This window comes from Pristis pectinata, chromosome 7, assembly GCF_009764475.1.
Source record: "Pristis pectinata isolate sPriPec2 chromosome 7, sPriPec2.1.pri, whole genome shotgun sequence".
NCBI lineage: Eukaryota > Metazoa > Chordata > Chondrichthyes > Rhinopristiformes > Pristidae > Pristis > Pristis pectinata.
Genome location: NC_067411.1, coordinates 84,631,138 through 84,654,678, shown reverse-complemented (window position 1 = coordinate 84,654,678; position 23,541 = coordinate 84,631,138). Strand labels below are relative to the sequence as shown.

Here is a 23,541-nt window from a genome sequence, read left to right as displayed (position 1 = left end):
TCAAAATCCATTTGGTTTACTAATTTCCTTCAGAGACAGAAACTTGCAAGCCTATTTGCAAATCGAGCTTATTTGCCATTCAAGACGCCTGGAAATGTAGTTGAGGCTTCAATGCCTTCTGAAATAGCATAGCAAGACACTCGTCTAAGGGCAGATCGGGATTAATGATAAATGTGGGCCTTGCCAGTGACATCGAGATCCCATCACATATACATTCTAACTCTAACCTTGCCACTAAAATTAGTCTGTGTCACATCAAACTTAATGTCTTTGTCTTTACTATTTTCTTGCTCTTCTACTATTGATGGCTTGGTTGGAGTTCTTGGCTATCCCAATTCAATGGGATGAGATTGGATCTGGCCCAGGTAAACTAGAGCCAATGTTGGCGGGCAAAATGGTAACAGAACAATGGAATGCTTTTGATAAGGTGCCATGTAACAGGATCGTCAGCAAAGGTTGAAACAGGAGGCCTGAAAGGGACATTGGGAGCATGGATATGGAGTTGCTTAAGTAACAGATGAAGAGGTTTGCAGTGAATGGCTGTTTTCTGACTGGAGATAGGTGAACAGCGGTGTTCCCTGCTGTAGAAGCTATTGCTATCATTGATCTATATTAATGACCTAGACTTGAAAGTGCAAGCCACAATTTCTAAATTTGTGGCTAATAAAAAATCCTGGCAGTATTGCATACTGTGAAGAAGATAGAGATAAATTGCAGCTGAAAAGGGCAGATGTAAGGCAGATGAAGATTAATGCAGAAAATATGATGTGATGCATTTTGGTAGCAAAGAGTAAGAGGAAATATAGAATAAGGATGAATACACAAAGACTGCAGATGCTGGAATCTGAAGCAAAAAACAAACTGCTGGAGGAACTCAGTGGTTCAGGCAGCATCTGTGGAGGCAGAGGGAAAGTTAATGTTCAGGGTCGAGACCCTGCAGCAGATGTGATGCAGGGTCTTGACCTAAAACATAAAGGATACTGCTCAAGTGGAAGTGCAGGAATAGAGGGAGCTGTGGTATGTGTGTAGAAATCATTGAAAACGGCAGGATATGTCAAGAAACTGGTTAATAAGACTCACACAATTCTGGGCTTTAGCAACAAAGGCATAAAGTATAAAAGTAGGGAAGCTACACTGAACCTTTATAAAGCACTGGTCTGGCCTCAACTAGATTATTGTGCTCAACTCCAGTCACCACATTATGGGAAGGAGATGAAGGTATTGGAGAAGATCCAGAAAAAAATTATATGAATGATCCCTGGGATGAGGGACTCCGATTACAAGGATTGATTGAAAAGACTTTGATATTTGGAGAAGGCGGAGGGAAAATTTAAAAGAAGTATATAAAATGATGAGGTGCCTGGACAGACTGGATAGTGGGAGGCTGCTCCCTTTGGTGGAGGGGTCAAGGACTGGAGGTCACAGGTAGAAAAGAAAGCAGGAAAATTAAGAACTGACATAGACAGCATGTGGCTGGAATCTGGAATACACTGCCTGCAGATCTGATCGAGGCGGTTGGGGCCTCACCAGAGTCCAAAGACTGCCAGGACTATTCTGGTTTGCCATTCACCTGTCGATCAGATCCTGCTGCCTCCAATTGATTGTCCAATAAGGAGAGTACTGGTCAGTGAGCACTGTGCAATGTAGTTAGGTGTCATGATTGAATTGGGGGTGTTTCAAGCTCAGAAATGTGGGTGTGACACTTGCAGCAGTTGGTAAGACTAATGTGAACCTATGAATGAGAGGTGGACTCTTGATTGATAGAGATTGTTGTCAGGTGAGTGATGGGTATCTGGTGCATTCATCATTTTGTTTTGTTATCCCTTTCATTATATGATGGGACATGCCTTGATTCCACATGAGGTTTTTGAACATCTTGCAACAGTGCATCCAGTTTGTCTTAATGTAACTCCTGGTATTAACCACAGCTTGTTCCTCCAGCAGAGTTTGCATGGAGGGCCTTTGCTGATCTATCACATCTCTTCTTTCTACTTCCTGCACAAAGGCTTCCAATGCAGGATTGGAATATTCTGGAAACCAGTTTCCATTAAACGACATTGCTCAAATAACCATTGTGTAGACTGACTATTTCAAAAGCTCCCATTGCTTCTTGCAGCCACAGTGCACGACACGTTAAGAAATAGAGGCTAGATTTAAGTGGTACAAGCCACTCGCGATATTGGTACATGCTGAATTATGCACCTATTGAACACCATGGGATATGCTGTCTGCATGCAATCGTCATTCAACTGAGCAAACAGTTTAATGTTTGATGATGTCTGCATCAGAAATATTGGCTGTGCATTACTCAATCATTGTCATCCCTGCACCCATTTTCAAAGATGACCAAATGTATCCCCCTTTAAGGATTAATGAATGTTCCTCACTACCAAATTACTTACAGTGGGAAAGCCATTTTTAACATAATACACGGTAGATTTGCTTATAGGGGCTGCTGAAGATAACAGTTATAGAGCTGTCACCTGCATCGTAGCCTATGCATTATGATAAGCCCTTTGAGCCATGTGTTAAATATTTATAACAATATGAAAGTGGGACAAGGCTTTAGAATCCATTTTGGCTCAAATGTAAAGTTCACATTGTCACGTGACGTTGAACAAGATGTTACTCATTATATTGATAAAGTGATAAAGCAACACAATCTGACAGTATTGTGTAAAAGCCCCCACTTCTCCAGCTACAATACTGCAAAGTAAGGTTGAACCCAGCTAACAATATTAACAATTTATGCTATACTTCTAACATTAGATAATAATAGCATTGTTTCATATTTCTTTTGAGCTAAAAGGAATTATTTTTACTATTTTTATTTTTAGTTTGACATAAGACATATTTTGTTGTGATTACTTTGAATACCTCCTGCTTAAGAGCTCTAGATAGATCAACCACTACTGTTTAATCTGTTTTCTGGGCTGAGCAGTTCAGAATACATTGCTCATGTACTTTCATTCATAATATTTGAATTTATTCAACAACCTCTGTGGGGGATTTCTGTACTATGTAATTTAATGTTTCATTATGACAGAAGAGGCAATCTTAACACTATGGCAAAGCATTAAGAATACTTTTGTTTGCACTAGATACAGCTATTTAAATATACATATACAATTAAATACTTATGAAAAAAATTGAAATAATATTATTCTGATTTTGTAGCTACAAGACCGGAGGCTGTAGTAATAGACCCAGCAGCAAACCTCATTCTGTCAACACATCATGCAATACTGCAGAGTGAAGATGCACTAGGTAGTAAAAAAAATCTGAAGCTGATGCCAATGAACAAATGTTCAGAACTATTCCCCTGTTAAGACTTTCATTTATTTCATTGATTTTGTACTCTAAAGAATAGAAAATGCTCAATTATTACTACTGATATATTGTAGAGTTAAATACTTAATCATCTGTTTAGGATCGTTTTTTTGTGGTTCCTACTTCTAAGCCACAGAAGATATTAGCTCTGCAACCATTTCTGTCTCTTATCTTTGCCCGGAATGAAATACTGGCAGGAATGCACCATGAAGTCAGTGCAGTTACCATCAGTGATCACTACTGTTGCTATGCTGCACTTCATGGAGCACTGCTGCCAGCTCAATGAATGCAAGTAAATAAGATAAATGATTATGACTTCATTCTTGGTACAATTGGCCATTTCTTAATCTGTGGTCTGAGAATTTGATCAGATACGGTATCAGCCACAACCAAATCAAACAAAAAATCAGTTTATCTTCTTCAGCTGTTCCTTTTACTCCTATATCTGTTCCTCATTATTGCTGTTTCTATCCTGCACTCTGTGAAAAACCTTTGGATGGTTCCTCATGTTTAAAGTGCTTCAATAAATATACTGTATAAGCACAATCTGTTCCAGAATGTTGTTGGACACCAATAATTTTACTGAATTAACAATTCAATAATTCACTTTTTTTGTATTGCTGTAAACAAGATTGCAATTTCAAAAACACCAAACCTTATTTAACATTGGTAACAGTTACTAATTATCATACTTGCATTATCTTGAGAAGCATCAACAAAGGCAGCCAGAGGGAATGTCTAAAAGATCAAGGCTTAAACTTAAATTGTAGAACTGCAGAGGGAGGAAGCCTTAAGGTCCTGCATTCTGCCAAGATGCCAATGCTATTTGTGCTGACTGCGTTCACCTTTCTTCTTCAGATCCATTAGTCAGTTTTCCGCTTACATCACCAAGTTTTGCACCAAATCAAAAATTATCAACAACATCTGCCATGATCAAACTCTTCATGAGTAAAAGATGTTTTTTTTTCCATCATCGGCTGTCTTCTAGACTTGCACAATGGTACTGCCATTTTTTCTTGCTTTAACAGAGCCAATATTTTTGCAAATAACATCCACTGTTGGTGGTTGTGTCTAAATTTGCTTCTTTTTGATTTGCTGGTGACATTACTCACAGGCTTGAGATCAGTTTCTATATGCTGGCAATCCTGAAACCTTCCACTCTTCCATTTCGCCTAGCCTTACAACTATCTCCATATTGACAGATTGCTTGTTTGATTTAAGTTGCTAATGAACCTAAATAAGCTGAATATTATGAAAACTAAAAACAAAATTCTCTGCTCATGCTAAAACTCTTTTCCCCGATGTTTACAATTATCTTTAGGACATCTACTACCCCAATATAAATGATTGCCTCCTGTTCCTTTGCTTTTTTAATTTTGTGCACATTACAGTATAGGTAATTTAATCAGTTCTTATTAATTATTCTATTTTTATTAATAATGGTTATTTTATAGTTATGTCCTTTAACTGCTGTTTGTTTGCTGACCTTTCAGGTTACCTTATTTCCTTTGCATGTCCTGAGCTTTCTGAGTATTTCTTCATGATATTCCTCCCCCAGCCCCACCCCCAAGTCTTACGAGTTGAAAGCTTGATCCATAGCCCTATTTACCCTTTTAGCTTGTACATGAGTCCTATTCCAGTTCAGGTGCTACATTATCAAATACAATTTAATACTGCTGTGCAAGATCTTTCACCATTAATAGAATAATTTAAATTCCGTCAGACTCCACTCAGCCATATTTCAGAAATGCCTTTTCTTGCTGGCATATTGAAATGCTGAAGTCATCCAATTCATAAATCAGGACAATTTGTGTAGTTCTGATATTGTGGCATATTACAAGTTCCATTTCAATCTCCCCAGCTATATTTTTAAAAATGCATGAAGAATCCTTTCCGCAATGTTTGAAGAGTCATCGTAAATAAAACATTAATAAAATGGGAGAAAGATGCCAAATAGGGGGAAAAAAGCAGCAAACGAAACCAAGGGTAAAAATTTGCTCTCAATTGCTTGGGCTAAACATTGCGCTTTGGTGGCAGCTGCACACTGTACACAGCTTCCAAAATTTCATTTCATTAATTAAACAGAACAAAATTCAGAAGTGGAGATCAACATGCATTTGCTATTATTTTGTGCATTTAGAGCATGTAACCAAGGACAAAATTCTAATCCCTAATTTCACTGTAATTCTACTTTTCATCAAATTAGATTTAAGGAAACACCTGGTGAAACATAAAGCAAGGAACATTACAGCACAGTACAGGCCCTTTGGCCCACGATGTTGCGCCGGTCTTTTAACCTATTCTAAGATCAATCTAAACATTCCCTCCCACATACCCCTCCATTTTGCTATCATCCATGTGCTTATCTAAGAGTCTCTTAAATGTCCCTGATGTATCTGCCTCTACCAGCACCCCGGGCAGTGTGTTCCACAGACCCACCACTCTCTGTGGTGTGCTTCCTCATCCAAGTCATCTATAAAAATCACAAAGAGCAGGGGTCCCAGAATAGATCCCTGAGGAACACCACTGGTCACCGACCTCTAGGCAGAATATGTTCCATCTGCAACCACACTCTGCCTTCTATGGGCAAGCCAATTCTGAATCCACGCAGCCAAGTTGCCCTGGATCCCATGCCTCCCAACCTTCAGAATGAGCCTATCATGGGGAACCTTATCAAATGCCTTACTAAAGTCCATATACACCACATCCATTGCTCTACCTTGTCAATGTGTATTGTAACATCCTCAAAGAATTCAATCAGGCTCATGAGGCATGAACTGCCCTCACAAAGCCATGCTGACTATCCCTAATCAGACTATGCTTCTCCAAATGCTCTTAAATCCTGTCCCTAAGAATTTTTTCCAATAATTTGCTCACCACAGAAGTAAGACTCACTGGCCTGTAATTCCCAGTGTTATCCCTACTCCTTTCTTGAACAAAGGAATAACATTTGCCGCCCTCCAATCATCTGGCACTACTGTTGTGGTCAGTGAGGACACAAATATCATCGCCAAGGGCTCAGAAATCTCTTCCCTCGCTTCCCATAGTATCCTGGGATATATCCCAACCAACCCCGGATACTTATCTATCCTAATGTTTTTCAGCACATCCTCCTTAACATCTACATGTTCTGGCTTATCAGCCTGTTTTACGCTGTCCTCACAAACATCAAGGTCTCTCTCACAGGTGAATACTGAAGCAAAGTATTCATTAAGGACCACCCCTACCTCCTCCGACTCCTGGCACATTTCCTCCTCTATCCTTAATCGGACCTACCTTCACTCTAGTCATCCTCCTGTTCTTCACATATGAGTGGAACGCCTTGGGGTTTTCCTTAACCCTGCTCACTAAGGCCTTCTCATGCTCCCTTCTAGCTCTCCTAAGTCCATTCTTAAGCTCCCTCCTGGCTACCTTGTAACTCTCTTGAGCCCTGTCTGATCCTTGCTTCCTAAACCTTAAGTAAGCTTCTTTCTTCCTCTTCACTAGATATTCCACATCTCTTGTTGACCATAGTTCCTTCACCCTACCATCCTTTTCCTGCCTCAATGGGACAAACCTATCCAGAACCCCATGTAAGTGATCTCTAAACAACCTCCACATTTCAATTGTGCATGTCCCTGAGTACATCTGCTCCCAATTTACGCTCCCAAGTTCCTGCCTAATAGCATCATAATTCCCCCTCCCCCAATTATTACTTTCCCATACCATCTGCTCCTGTCCCTCTCCAAGGCAAGGGTAAAGGTCAGGGAATTGTGGTCACTGTCTCCGAAATGCTCACCCACCAAGAGATCTGACACCTGACCAGGTTCATTGCCTAGTACCAGATCCAGAATGGCCTCTCCTCTCGGCCTGTGTCAGGAATTCTTCCTGGTCACACCAAACAAATTTTGCCCCATCCAAACCTTTTGCACTCAGGAGGTGCCAATCAATATTAGGAAGTTGAAATCACCCATGACAACAACCCTGTTATTTTTGCACCTTTCCAAAATCTGCCTCCTAGTCTGTTCCTCAGTGTCTCTGTTGCTACTGGGGGGGGTCTATAGAATACTCCCAATAGAGTGATTGCTCCCTTCCTGTTTCTGACCTCCATCCACACTGGCTCAGTAGATGATCCCTCCAGGACATTTTCCCTTTCTGCAGCTGTGATACTATCCGTGATTAGCAATGCCACTCCCCCACCTCTTTTACCTCCCTCCCTGTCCCTTTTGAAACATCTAAACCCCGGAACATCCAGCAGCCATTCCTGCCCTTGTGATAGCCAAGTCTCTGTAATGGCCACAGCATCGTAGTTCCATGTACTGACCCATGCTCTAAGTTCATCACCCTTGTTCCTGACACTTCTTGCATTAAAATAGACACACTTCAACCCATTCAACTGACTGCGTTTATGAGCTATCCACTGCTTATCCTTCCCCACAGTCTTTCTAAATGCTGCATCAACCTGTACACCAACTGCCCTATCCTCTGACCTATCACTCGGGTTCCCATCCCACTGCCAAACTAGTTTAAACCCTCCGCAACAGCTCTAGCAAACCCCTCCGCAAGGATATTGGTCCCCCTCCAGTTCAGGTGTAACCCGTCCCTTTTGTACAGGTCATACCTTCCTCAGAAGAGATCCCAATGATACACAAATCTGAAACCCTGTCCCTGCACCAATTTTTCAGCCACACACTAATCTGCCAAATCAAGCTATTCTTACCCTCACTGGCACGTGGCACAGGCAGCAATCCAGCGATTACTATCCTTGAGGTCCTGCTTTTCAGCTTCCTACCTAGTTCCCTGTGTTCACTTTTGAGGACCTCATCTTTTTTCCTAACTATGTCGTTGGTACCAATGTGTACCATGACTTCTGGCTGCTCACCCTCCCCCTTTAGAACGCTGTGGACCCGATCTGAGACGTCCCTGACCCTGGCACCTGGGAGGCAACATACCATCTGAAACTGACCCAGTTGGCAGTATCTCCCTTAAAGTATAAGAAAGCTGCACTACATAGCTGTTTAACTTTATACACAATGAAAGGGATAATAAACAAAATGATGTGAGCTTCCTCCAAAGTCAAGAAATAAATGCTTGTTAAAAGTGCATGCAACCAATATGTAACTTCACTAAAAATTCAAAATCAAAAAGCAGCAGATGTTGGGAATCTGAAATAAAAACAGAAAATGCTGGAAACATTCAGCAGGTCAGGCAGCATCTGTGGAAAGAGAAACAGAGTTTACATTTCAGGACAAAGCCTTCATCGTTTACTGAGACAGGATTAGTTTGACTCAGTAAGTAATAAACATCTCACACCATTTGTGTTTGAAGGCCCCTGCATCCCAGGTGCTTGGGTGGCAAAGGTCTTTCAGTTTAGCTCTGAAAAGAAGAGGGAGAGAGACAAACAGGGAATCTAGTTCAACAAATGTTTTGCAGATTTTTAAAACAATTGAAGAACATATGGGGCCACATAGAAATAATGCAAGCATCCCATTTAAATGACAATGGTGCAGTGTTGCTATATGCCCTGATTGTGCTATTGCATGCTTAGATTTGTATGATGAAAATCTAATCCAATATAAGTGTTAAGGATAATATGAAAAAAGTGCTTATGATCCCTGGATTTCTCTCAACTCAATCATTAATTAATTTGTTGCACGTGAACAGCATATGTCACTCACTTATTTTTCCTAAACACTATATTTCATAGTCTACCAATGTGTATATTTGTTGGATTGCATGTCCCTGTGTGATATCTCTTATGAATTTGATTAGTTTGTACTGAAACCTTGATAAATATTTATGTTTATTGTTCAGCATGAATGGACTTGTAGCTTAATGTTCTTTTCCCAAGTTTAGAGAAACCAAGGCCAATGTCCCACCACCAACCCAGCCAAGATTAGCTTAGTAAGCAAAGCAAAAGCATGAAATTATCACTGCAGCTCACCATAGAATGAATCAAGTTTTGAAAAGGTGCAGGACAGTCTTCTTGCTTCAATATTATGATTCAATACTTACTTGCTTTGGCAAACGGAAGAGGGAATTTCCATAAAACATGCCTTTGGCCTGGCTCCATGTCCCATCGATGATAATAATATTGTATGGAGACAGCGATGGATCAAGTTCAAGTTCTTCCAGGTTATTTGCCTCAGGTCCAGGATACAAGACTAATGTACTAACACTCTGGCAAACAGCTGCAAGTTCAGGATGCCTTTAAAATAAAATAAACTTTTCAGTCATTATGTTACACTTCCCTCGACTTTCTTTCTAAATTACTATTACAAACAATTATAACTCCTGTGACATGGATCTCATTAAATAACCTACAAATGTGGGGCAGCTTACAGCTGCCACTTAACCAGCCACCGGGATGTGGGAGAAAACTCTGGAGGGAACCTGTATTGGCACAGAGAGAACAGGCAATCTCCACACAGATGGCACTGGAAGTCAGTCTTAAACCCGGTTACTAAAGCAGTAAGGAACAGCTCTACTGGCTGTGCCACTATGTCACTCAGGCAGACAGTTGATCAGATCCCAACTGTAACAGCAAGATACTCTTCTCTGATGTCCTCTGTCCGCTCCATAAACTGCACGATCTGAATGGGAAGATACTGGGACACTGAGCAGCAATATGGCACCAAATGAAGTAGTAGACAATGAATGACAATTGGAAATGCTTCCAAGAGAGAGGTAGTCCTGCTGCCTAACCAATTCCCCTTCCACATTCTCTGCAAAATAAAACTAATTTTTTTCACTTTCCTGGTTCTGACAAAGTCTTTGACCTGAAATGTTAAGTCTGTTTGTTTTCCTACAGATGCTGCCTGACCTGCTGAGTGTTTCCTGTACGTTTCCTTTATTTCATCTGCAGTCATTTGTTTTTGCTTTTCACCTTCATCCCTCCTTTGGCACTCCTGCACTTCCGTGCTCAGCAGGTGTCTAAGCCATCCTGTGAATGCAGCTAGCCACATGCTTAGAGAGACTAGAATAAGGTTGATGCAGCATGTAGAGAGTCTGTGAGGAAGGATAGGCAATGGATAGCTCATAAACGCAGTCAGTTGAATGGGTTGAAGTGTGTCTATTGTAACGCAAGAGGCATCGGGAACAAAGGTGATGAACTTAGACCATGGGTCAGTACATGGAACTACAATGTTGTGGCAATTACAGAGCTGTAAGAGGCCTCCGAGGAAGCATCTGTGACCGCGACTGAAGAAACAGAGTGGTCCAAAGGTCAATGACTGGGGAGTTCAGACTGTCCTATATATCTCTACAACGGACAAAGCTGAACAGAACCAGTGTACCTGTTTTTGTTAAACAAAAACAGACATCATTACTGTCAAAGCATGAAGGATTTTTACAAACACGAGCTGGACAAAACAGATGTGTTTTGCATTTAGTGGTAATTATCTTCTTTTCTGCTAGGTAGTTTAGTATCTGATACCAGAAGCTTATTGGACAGAATATCCAGCAGTAGTGTTCCTACTAATTTGGATTTAACCACGAAAAGAAATGCAGGAAAATGAACAAAATAATCAGGACTCTAAGATCATAAGAAAAATAAATTATGAATACAAAAGCTGTTGCACTAAAGATAGTCAACTGCAATGACCATTCAACTTTTGTACCAGTTAACTGACAAAATAATAAACCATTAATAAATATTTTAATCATTTTAAAGGTAACTACAAGTAGAAGGAAAAACAGATGCAAAGAAGACATGAACCTATTAAATTTTAATCCTTTATTATCCTGCAAAGTAGATTGTCACAACTTTTCACAGAAATAAAAATATAAAGCACTGGGAAAGAATAGAAGGCAGGTCAGAAGCAGAAAGTCAAAAACTGATGTTTTTCAGCAACAACAATTTGAATTTATATTGATGTCCTCTAATTCCTGAGATAGCAAGGGGAATCAGTGAAGGCTGAGTGGTAGATAGTGATTGCAAAGTGGGGATAGAATTAGTGGTATCCAGCCTCAGAAAGAGAGAGCTGCTAGTGATTTAGCTGTCAGCAGTGGGAACAAGACCTAAATGAGATTGGAAGCTTTGAATAATACTTGAGTATGATAAGCAACTATCAGTTCACAGAGCACTGCAGCATGAGAGAGAGGAGAGGTAGGTTAAAGATGGGACAATATTTAGAGAGGATGAAAGTTGAAATGTTGAGCTTTTTGAAAGGAAGCTGATGATGTGTTTCTGGGAGGAAGAACAGACAGCTGAGCCATTAATAATGTACACTAGCAATGGCGCCCAGGAATCAAAGTTGAAAGAGGAAGGAATCGAAGTGACAAGAGACAGATTCCAGCGAGTGATGGGCAAAAAAAAAACAGAAAGATGAAAATGCATTTGGCCTAGAATAACACCTGGGAAGGCTAAAACTTGGGGCGGAGAAGAAAGGTCAGCAGCAGTCAGTTGGATGGCTATACACTGGAATAAGGACACTGAAAGTAAAGGCAAGACAACAGTTTCCAAATCAGTAGAACTCTTTTGGTTGATATGGGTCATAGAAGCAAGAGTCAGAAGTATAACATGTGTAAAGGAGCAAGAAACTTTTTCTTTCCTTTCTGACAAGTGGATAGTGATATTCTGCTGAGTGGCAGCAAAGGAAAATAGGATTTGAGGTCATCTTCAGTAAGGCCAAATTAATTTATCAGTCACATGTCGAATCCCAACATTTCTTTCACATGCAGTTTCTGACCAAGTGACTATGTGTATTGAGTTATTGACTTACTTACATTACAGCAGTGAATATACTTCAAATGTAACAAATAGGGTTAAAACACTCGGGGACATCCTGAGGTTATGAAAGTGCTCGTCTTGCTTTTTATTTCCAGCACCCTTGGCTTTCATTTTAGATTTCTAGCTCTTGTAGCTCAAATCAAAAGCTTGCACAGCAACAAAGTAACACATGGATTCAAAAGCAACAAATCATTTCCCAGGTCTGCTCCTGAAAGATGCCAATTATTTTAGCAAGAAACAATTTATACTCTTTGAAAGTTGACTGGATTTAGTGGCAAGCAAGGTACTTCAATAAATTTTGCAAGATTATAATTATTTGTAAGACAATACAGACAGCATTAATCAATCACTGTAATAAGCCTTGTCAATGTCAAACTGTCTGAAGCCAAAGAAATCATGTCAAGGTTCAGTACAATTTAGCTTCATGCCAATGTGTGCACACTAGAGGAGAAATTGGACAGAGCAGGAAAAAGTGCACTATGGTCATAGTTTTCAACTAACCCATCCCAGTTTAAGCTAGTGCAGGTTGTACATTAAATTCATGCTCCCATCTCATCACCAGAGTGCTGTGAAATCTTCCGAGCAGTTTTGGTATTACTTATGATGAAGGCAGCAAGATGAGTTTTCATTCCAAGATGTCTTACATTTCACAACAGTGCTCAGACATGAGTTAGCTTCTGTCTGGATTGCAACGTAGACTTCAGCCACTAAGTGTTGCATCATGGTTGGGTCCGCAAGTCTTTAGTGGAGTTGGCCACCACTTGGATACTGAAAGGGCAAGCTCCTATTGCTCCACAAAGCCCTGGGCAAAATAGGAGCTGGACTCTTCCATGCTTCTCCAAGTGTCACATGAGCCTTCAAGCAGGCATGCTAACACCCCAAATCCTTTGTTGTGCAAGTCCATCTGCCTTTGTTCACAGAATGCCCTTTCAAAGACATTAAATGACTTCTATGCAGCATAAATGGTTTGTGACCTGGCCTTCCAGAAAGATTACTCCCTGCCTTGTCTTCATGCTGCTTGTGCCTGGTGACTCACCATGTGCAGATCCTGCATCTTAATCACCCTCTACAGTACACAAAGCGGTTGGACCTGCAAGCTGAGGGTTCAAGAGAATCAGACATTGAATCCTGCAGCACAAAATAACCAGCCCATGATGTGCTCTTACAGCTATTGCAACCAATCCAGTTAATTTCTGGTCAATGGTGACCCCCATCCAGACTCCATGGAATGTCACAGTGGGGGATTCAGCGATAATGACGCCATTGAATGTCAAGAAGAAGTGATTAATCATCCTATTGTCGGCAATGGCCATTCCCCAAGACTTACATGGCACAAGTGTTAGTTGCCACTTATCAGGCCAAGCCTGACTGCTGTCCTGGTCTTGTTGCAAATGAGTTTCCCACATTCAAGGGCGCAGGTTACTTAGTAGAATTGAAGACTAATTAAACAGACCCTTACAGCAGGTCCACAGAAGGTCTCTCACCATTACTTCCTGCCTTGATCGTCCTCCTCCTCTTTACCTGCAGCTGCAGGTAAAAGGCATACTTGAGAAATGTATCTGTTTAAGAACACAACTGATGACAATGAAGTGGGAAACCCTCTCTGAAGGATACCAGGGTATTCTTCCAAATCTGGTCCTGCCTTCAAAACCTTTGTTTCAGAAATCCAATGATGGTCTCACCTATGTTATGGGTGGCTGCGCAGTTCCCACCATGACAGCAATCTGCTCTGCTTGTGAAACCTTTATCAGGGGCAGAGCCAGGGGACTGTGGAGGTGGAAGTGGGGGTGATCATTGCCTCCTTTGAAGATACTCATTGATCTACGAGGACAGCAAGCATAAGTGACTACCTCAGGAAAGAAGAAAGCATGCAAGCTGCCTATGTGCATTGTGCCACCATCATGATCTTCTCCATATTGTACAAACTATCTGAATGTTAAGTGTGAAACACACTGCTCTTCTGGGATGGCGACTGATTCTGGAATACATAGACACACCAATTTCCTGTTATCAAAAGAAATCATTGCCAGTGTCTTACCACAAAAATAATATCCTCTAAATGTTCCAAACCTTAAGGCAACGGGCCGGCAACGACAGAGCTAGGCTGAGTGAATCCAATACTCCATTGCTACTAATTTGCCCATAAGCAGTTAGATGGTCATCTGGCTCCTGAATGGCAGCTGTTATCCCAAGTCAGCAGTGCTTTTCAGAATAAACAGAAAATGCTAGTAACTCTCAGCATGTCAGGCACCATCAGAGGAGAGAGAAACAGAAGTAGTCCTAATGTGGGTCTGTTCCAACACTACAAGCCTGATGGAAGATTTCAGTAAGACCCTCACGGGAAAGCCTTAGCCGCCGAATACATTCCTCTTCAGTCAGCTACATGTCGTAGCTGTACTTGTTGAATATTCTTTGATCTCCTCCTCGAGTTCTTCTCCATCTCCTCCTCCTGCTTATCCTGCCAATATGGCCTGATCATTAACTGTCTCCTCTTCCTCCTGTCTTGCTGTAGCCCTGGTTGAACAAAGCACCTGGTAATTCCACAGTTGTATCTCTGTTGTATTTCAGCATCCTTTGTGTACAGCATTCTCCCACACTGCTGTTCAGTCAAACCTATTGTGCTTCTTGATAATCTATAACAAACATGTAAGTCATTGAAGGTTGACTTAAATGGTGGTGGTGAAGTGGAAGGAAAGTCTTCTTGCTACTAAAGCCAGCATCACTGTTCACACAGTTGGATTGGCATTGCCCAATTTTGCAAAGCTAACATCAAATTAGTGTTCAACAAAGATTGATATCACCAGTTGCCTACTCTGTGCACCGTGTTACATGTTACTGTGCTGTTTATTTTCCTGAGAAACATCGGTTGAACTAAAAATATTTGCTCTCAATTCACAAACAAAATTACAAGAAAATTCCCATGAACTGCACCAATTAAACTCATATTATAAGAACCAATTTCACAGCCATTACTTCTTACAGCAATTGCACTAAGGAAGATTGAAGTCATTGTTGTTGGCCCCTGTCACAAACCTAGCTCCCAGTTCACCGTGATCATTCAAGGAATGTGAAGCTGAAAAAGATAGTTTGTAACTTTGATGTTGAGTTTAACTTAGAGCTGAGTCTTTTTCTGTTCTGGTGTCACATAACTTGGCTCTGCCCTCACCTCAGCTGAAATCCTCCTCCCCCTATTTGTTATCTCTAGGCAACCATTCTAACATTCTCCTGATCATCCTCCATCTTCAACCCTACTTATGTTGGTGCTCATCCAAAACCGCGTTGCCTGTACCTTAACTTGGTGCAAGTCTCATTCACACATTACTAATGCACTCCAACCACACTCACTACTACACTCACTAGGATCACTGCTACAGTCATGATTTTAATCCTCTACTTTACTCCCAAACTCAGCATTCTTTTCCAAAAACCCTCCGTCTCTCCTTAACCGGGTTTTAGGGCAGCAGACCTGGTGACTACCTTTGTTTATTTGAATAGTAATCCTGTAAATTGCTGTGGGCTGTTTTGCAAATGCAGACAATTGTTATTGCTGCTATATGTCAGCTTGGTTTAACTGATTGCAGTCTGGTCTGTGAGTTGGATGGTTTGAATTTAGTACCAGACCTGACTGACAATCTATTCATCTGTTGAAAGAGGGTTGCATTGTTGGTGATGCCGTCTTTCACATGTTATGTTAAGCTGATTTACCTATCAGAAGGATATGAAGATTACATTTAAAGAGCAAGAAATTCTTCCAGTGCCCTAAAACTTGCACTCAAATAACATCACCAAAATCAATTTAACTGATTCATCTCAGTCATGAATCTTGTACGTAAACTATCACTATTGTCTATATCACAGGATTTACACAGTATAAGTGCTATTTGAATGTATGTTTAATGAAAATTACTTTTTTTTCCTTTTTATCTGAAGACAGTTAAAGTGCTTCCACCTTATTCAAAACATATAGGCACGATTTCCAAAAATTAGACCTTTAAAATTAAATCTTTATATTTATTTTTACGATATGTACTGATTCCCAGTGGCTTTGATTATGTGTAGCCAAGAGCAGAGATTAGTTGCTGACATCATTAGTTCCTTGAAATTCAACACTCACTTCCGGGCAAATGATCAAAATATTTCCTGAGGTCAATTCAAAGCTAATTATTGCTGTGGTTTGAAGTTTCACTGGATTGGCAGCTGCTTCGGTGCTATTTCCTTAATAATATGTCCTAGTTATCTTAATGTAACAGAAGCAGCAAAAAGTGGGTTTTTATATAAATGCTTAGCTGTAATTTGTTGCTTTGTTATACAAATTGCAATGTCCGCAATGTGGCTGACCTTCAAAAATGTTTATGCAGTTAATATACTTAATGAATACAAACAATTTGGTGCAGTGCTTACAGCAGTTCTCAGTTTATAATCTCAAAATTTAAAAACAGGAGTAGACATGGGCCAAACAGCCCCTCAGGCCTGCTTCTCCATTCAACAAATTCATGGCTTATCTTGCATTCCATCCATTATCCCATCACTTGACTTGATCTATCAACCTTAGCTTTAAATGTCCTCACTGACTGTTAATCCAAACCTCTCCTGGGAAGAAAATACTCCAGGGTAGGCAATAGCAATTGGCTGAAAGATTAAGCAGTTCCACGATCAAAAGAATTTTCTGATTTTGTGTTTTATTTAGTTCTATAAGGTACACCAGTTCCATCACCCGAGTAGCAGAGCACTGGAGTGAAAGAAAGACTTGCAATTATATTCTGTTTCAAAATGTCCCAAAGCACTTCACAACCAATGAAGCAATGCTGAATTGCAGTCACCAGAATAATACAGGAAATGCGCTCCAACTGCAGATGCCAGCTCCTACAAAGAACAATGTGACAATGATTTGATAAATGCCTCTTTTAGAAGTTTGAAGAATGAATATTGTCCAGGAAATTGGAGATATCCCCCTATTCATTTTGGAAATATCAAAATGAGATCTTTTTAAGTCCACATGAGAAATCAAAAATGGCTTCAGTCAGATATCTGATCTACAAGACAACATCCCATTGTACTGCACTATGTCAACCTTGGTTCAAATCTCTGGGACTTGAACCCAGAATCCTTCTCACTCAAAGTGCAACTAAATGTTGCTTCTTCCGTTCATTTTAATTCTTCTTAAGATTGTTCTGTGGTTTTTAACCGAATCTACCTTGATCATAGAGTATAATCTGTCTATAATTGGGAAGGAAAGTAATGTAATCTTGCAGTACACTGTTACTGTAAAAATATTTTCATAGAACACAGAACACTACAGTACAGTACAGGCCCTTCGGGCCACAATGTTGTGCCAAACTATATGAATACTTCCTCCATAGTCAGTGTAACCCTTCCCTCCTGCACAGCCCATATCCCTCCATTTTCTTACTTCCATGTGCCTATGTAAGAGCCTTTTAAATGTCCCTATTATATCAGCCTCTACAACCACCCCCAGCAGTGCATTCCAGACACCCACCACTCTTTGTGTAAAGAACCTACCTCTGATATCTCCCCTGAACACTCTTCCTCTGACCTTAAACTGATGTCCTCTGTATTTGTTATTATCGCCCTAGGGAAAAGATACTGGCTGTCCACTCCATCTATGTCCCTCATAATCTTCTATACCTCTGTCAAGTTGCCTCTCATCCTGCGTCGCTCCAAAGAGAAAAGCCCTAGCTCGCTCAACCTTTCCTCATAAGACATGTTCTCTAATCCAGGCAGCATCCTGGTAAATCTCCTCTGCACCCTCTCTAAAGCTCCCACATCCTTTCTATAATGAAGTGACCAGAATTGAACACAATAGAGTTTTATACAGCTGCAACATTAGCTCGCGAACTCAATCCCCTGACTAATGAATGCAAGCACCCCAAATGCCTTCTTAACCACCCTTTGAGGGATCTATGGACTTGGCCCCCAAGATCTCTCTGTTCCTGCACACTGCTCAGAATCCTGCCATTAACCTTGTACTCCGCCTTCATGTTCGTTCTTCCAAAGTGTATCACTTCACACTTTTCCAGATTGAGCTCCGTCTACCACTTCTCCATCCAACTCTGCATCCTGGCTATATCCTGTTGTAACCTACGACAACCTTCTACATTATCCACAACCCCTCCAACCTTCGTGTCATCCGCAAACTTACTAACCCATCCCTCCACTTCCTCATCCAAGTCATTTATAAAAATCACAAAGAGCAGGGGTCCCAGAACAGATCCCTGCGGAATACCACTAGTCACCAACCTCCAGGCAGAATATTCTCCATCTACTATCACCCTCTGCCTTCTGTGGGCAAGCCAATTCCGAATCCACACAACCAAGTCTCTACGGATCCCATACCTCATGACTTTCTGGATATGCTTACTGTAAAAGGTAACTGGAAATGTAAGGGTTAATGGTGTGCAGCTATTTCTTCAACCATGGCGTGATAGTGCTTCAACCATGGTGTGACTATAGTTATGACTGCAAGTTGTGCAGGTGCTGGTGAGAAACGAAGAAGTGTTTAAGGCATATCTTGTTTTGCTAAAAGTTTGCTGTAAGCAACTGCCCTAGAATGTGCAGTTTCCCATGTAGGCTTCTTTAGATTAAGTATAAAAGAAGGGACACTAACATGTAAATCTCTGAGTGGGGATCAGTACAGAGCTCGGGTTACACTGTTTACTCTTTCTCTGTATCCCTCACTCCTGCTAGTGTTAAAATAATAAAGTGTTAATTATATGCTCCTTGGTTCTGTTATTGTCTACTTTATTACAGCATGGGTTGAATTTCACACTTACCATGGGGAACCTCGTCAAACGTTTTACCTAAGTTCATATACACCACATCCACCGCTCTACCTTCATCTATTTGTTTTATCACCTCCTCGAAGAACTCAATTAGGCTCATGAGGCACGCCCTGCCCTTCACAAAGCCATACCTACTATCCTTAATAAGACTATGCTTCTCCTAGAAATTCATTCCTGGTTGGCAAAACAGAACTTGCTTTATCACAGCAAATATCCATTCTCCTGCATTCCATTGTCTTTGATGGAAACAAATCTCAGAAATGGAATAGAATCAAATTTTATGGAAACTGGGGATATATCTGTGGGTTCAGCTGAAACACGGTGTGATTCAGCACAGCATGCAGAGCCCATTGAGTTTAATGTTTAGAGTGCAGACTTGGGCAACATTGTGGCTTTATATATATATAAAGAATATTATAAAGTAAGTAAATAAATACATTTAATTAAGGCAGGTGTGGCAGGGCTGTTAATGGGTGACATATGCTGTGTGTGGGAGCTGGTGGAAACCATTGTAATCCAGTTTTGAAGGCTGTGTAACCTGCCTGAGGCTGACAGGAACTTGGAGTGGGAGGGGAAAGACCCAACTGTAATCTTGTGGGAACGAACAGCATAGAGAGGATGGAGGGGGAGGGTCTTCTGAAAGGATATAACCAGCTGGGATCCAAATTCAAAGCAGAACCACAAAGGGGATAACCTCTAATTACATCGCCACATGCAAATTGGCAATGAGGTTCATAGGTTAAGCAGATGCAACCATATAAATCAGGAGCAGGAGTAGGCTGCAGCCCCTTGAGCCTGTTTCTACCATTGAACATGATCATGGTTGATGTGACTGTAAGCTCAACTCCACACACCTGCAAGTCCCCAGTTTCCTTCCCACCCTGCCCCACGCTTATCAAAAAATCTAACCTGAAAGGCCAATGGAAGGACAATCTTTCACTTAAATATATTCAAAGACTGTGTCCCCAGTGCCTTTTGAAGAAGCAGGTTCCAAAGACTCATGACTCTCTGAGAGAAAAAAAAATACCTCATTTCTGTCTAAATTGGGCAACCCCTCATTTTTAAACAGTTCAGGATTCTTCCATGATGAAACATCCTCTCCAAAGTATACTCTGTCAATACCTCTCAGGATCTTATATGGTTCAATCAAGTCGCCTTTCACTCTACTAAACTCTAGTAGATGCAAGCTTAGACTGTCTAATCTTCCCTCATAAGAGAATCTGCACATTCCTGGTACCAGTTGACTATAAGGCTCAAGGATTGATGTGGGGAGAAATGGGTTTCAGCTTGAGGGGCAATGGCTCCAATACTGTGGAAAAAGGGAGTTATTCTGTTGGAACGGGCTCACTGAATCAGACTTGGACCGATGGCCTAGTGAATCAAATAACTAAGGCCGTAGAGAATGAACAAGGCAGGGTGATGAAATGCATACAATAACCAGAGACTGTCAGGAAGGATTAGAGCAGGCAAACTTACAAATGTATTTCCAATTAGGGTTACAGAAAGGGAAAAAATGATAAGAAAAGTTGTAACATTCTTTCTCTAAATCTATGCAGCACTTGCAACGAGATAGATAAATTAATAGCACAAATCAAAATACAGGGGCAAAAGCCACGACAGAAATGTAGTTGCAAAATAATCAAGGTTGTGAATTAAATATTCCAGGATACTTAATGTTTAGAAGATATAGGCAAAATGGAATAGAGAAGGGGTGGCCCTGAAAACAAAGCATGGGATACAGGCAGTAGAGATAGAAGACCTTCGCCTGGAAAATCAAGCAGAATCAGTTTGCATGCAGCTATGAAACAGCGAAAGTGCAGAAACCATTTGAGCCTCCAGACAATTCCCACCAGTTAAATAAAAATGTTTAACAATTCCAGATGCTGGAAATCTGAAATTAGAATAGAAAGTTGTTCAAACACTAAGAAAGACAGGCAGTGTCAACCAAAAGAGAAACAGGCTGGGAAAGAGAGATAACCTGCCCCTACTGTATGACACCACCCTCTGAAAGTAAATGTTCATGGCAAGATTCTGGGAAACATTGACCCCTTCCCCTTCTCATATCTCAGAAGCCACCTCTCTGTGAAGGAAAAATGTTGATGTAATTCACCATTACCTTCAATGTGGCGACACAGCCTTTGATCAACTGAGTACAAGGATGTTTGAAGATTTCAAACTTGGCGCAAAACTCATAGTCAATGGGGTAGCAGGAATCCCTGCTTTCCTATATGCTTCTAAGCTCTGGGCTGCCTTCAGCAGGCCAACCAACAGCAGTATCCATTCCCAGACCGACATCCCCAGCATTGAGGTCCAAATTGCACTGTCTGCTCCCTTAGGGTAACCATTTTTTTTCATGTGCCTGACACAGGATTTCCAAAACACACACTGTATTCCAAGCTCGATCAAGGGAAATGATCACCACAAGGGGGGCACTGAAAAAAGATTCAAGAATGTGCTGAAGGCTTTCTTGAAAAATTCTAACATCCCTACTGACTGCTGAGAATCCCTGCCGATGACCACTCAATATGCAAAAGGAGCATTCAGAATGGTATTGAGATACTTGAGTTCATGGATCAGGAGCACATAGCAGCCCAATGTAAATGGAGGAAGCAGTGCAGCATCTGGCAAGCTACCCATTCACCACCCTCCTCCCCACACTTGGAAGAGTCTGCAGTTCCTACATTAGCTTCATTAGCTACCTGAGAGCTCACAAAACAAAGTGGAAGCAAGTCAGCCTTGATCTCAAACGTCCATAGAACTGGAATCTCACATTCAAAACAAAAAAGTATAATAAAAAGACAAGCTCAGTTTTAACATTTTATACTCAAAGGAAAATCAAACCTACTCTGAAATGGTCCTAAATGCTTAATAGAATGCCAACTAGCTTTAGTTATATCAGGGCACCTTGATGTCCAATGCTTTCTTATGCCTTCTCATTTCACTTCTGGAATTCAGATTTTTGGTCCAGGTTTGGACTCAGGCTATGAAGAGGTCTGGAGCTGAGTGGTCCCAGCAAAATCCAAAATAGGTATCAGTGAGTAGGGTATTGCTGCTTGACAGCACAGTCAATGGGTGTCTTCCATCACTTTGTTGATGATTGATAGTAACCTACTTGGATAGTAATCAGTTAAATTAGATTCATCCAGCTTTTTTGTGAAGTAGACATACCTGGGCAATTTTCCAGATTGTTGGGTACAATCTACTTCTTTGTGACCTTGCACCTTAATGTCTACCTGCACTGCACTTTCTCTGTAGCTATTAGACTTTATTCTGCATTCTGTTATTGTTTTACCTTGTACTACCTCAATGTACTGTTCTTAAAAACTAATCTGAATGGATGGTATGCAAGACAAGTTTTTCACTGTACCTCGGTACATGTGACAATAATAAAACAATTTACAATTTACTGGAACAGCTCCACTGAAGGTGCTGTTAGTTCTGGAGCACAGGTCTTCTATACTGCAAGTGGAATGTTGTCTGGTCCCACTTCCTGGAAGGCGGAGGGTAGTGGTCGAGGAATGTTTTTCTGACTGGAAATATGTAACCAGTGGTGTACTGCCAGGACTGTTGTTGTTTGTCACACATATAAATGACTTGAATGAGAATGTAGGTGGTCTGATTAGTAAGTTTGCTGATGATACAAAAATTGGTGGAGTAGTAGATAGCAAAGAAGGTTGTGACAGGATACAAAGGAACATAAATCAGATGGAAAGTTGGGCAGAGCAGTGGCAGATGGAACTTAATCCAGGTGAGTACAAGGTAATGCACTGCGGAATGTCGAATACTGACAGGAGACATACTGTAAATGGCAGGGACCTCAGGAGTGTTGATATATGGACGGACCTTTGGGTGCAAGTTCATAGCTCCCTGAAAATGGTGACACAGGTGGATGGGGTAGTGAAGAAGGCACTTGGTATACTTGCCTTCATAGGCCGAGGCCTTGAGTATGAGTTGGGATGTGATGTTGCAAAACATTGGTCAGACTGCACTTGGTGTTGTGTACAGTTCTGGTCGCTGCACTACAGGAAGGACGTGGTTGCATTAGAAAGCGTGCAGGAGATATTCACCAGGTTGTTGTCTGGAACGGGATGGGGGGGGGGGGGCTTTACTTATACGGAGAGATTGGTAGGCTGGGTTTATCCTCACTAGGATGTAGAAAGCTGTGGGGTGACCTTATAGAGGTTTATAAAATTACAAAGGACTCAGGGTAGATAGTCAGAATCTTTTCCTTAGTATGGGGGAGGCTAAAACTAAAAGGCATATGTTTAAGGTGAGAGAGGAGAAATTTAAAGAAGATCTGAGGGTCTAGCTTTTCCACACAGAGGGTGGTGGTTATATGGAATGAACTGCCAGAGGAAGTGGTAAAGCAGATACAAGTACAGCATTCAAAAGGCATTTTGGATAGATACTTGCATAGGAAAGGTGTACAGGGATATGGGCTTAATGCGGGCAAATGGAATTAGCATAGATTGGCATAAAGGTCAGCATGGATGAGTTGGGCCGAAGGGCCCATTTCTGTACTGTACAACTAAATGACCATATGATAGACATTGTTCTTGGTCTGAAGACTTTTTCTTCATATGGTCTGTGCAGTGGCAATGTCTACCAGTCCTATGATAGATGGATGCACTTGCTACAAATAGATTGATGGGAATGGGGTCAAATAGGTTTATCCCTTGCGTTTGTTGACAGACCTAGTCT

General features: G+C 41.0%; 1 protein-coding gene across 1 annotated transcript in view; it reads right to left on the bottom strand.

The window, feature by feature from the left end:
• Positions 1-23,541, bottom strand: part of dtwd2 (DTW domain containing 2) — a 70,824-nt gene that overhangs the window by 27,409 nt on the left and 19,874 nt on the right. Inside the window, exon 4 of the mRNA XM_052020652.1 lies at positions 9,325-9,517. Within this exon, the coding sequence (XP_051876612.1) occupies positions 9,325-9,517 (193 nt within the window). The remainder of the gene's footprint in view (positions 1-9,324; positions 9,518-23,541) is intronic.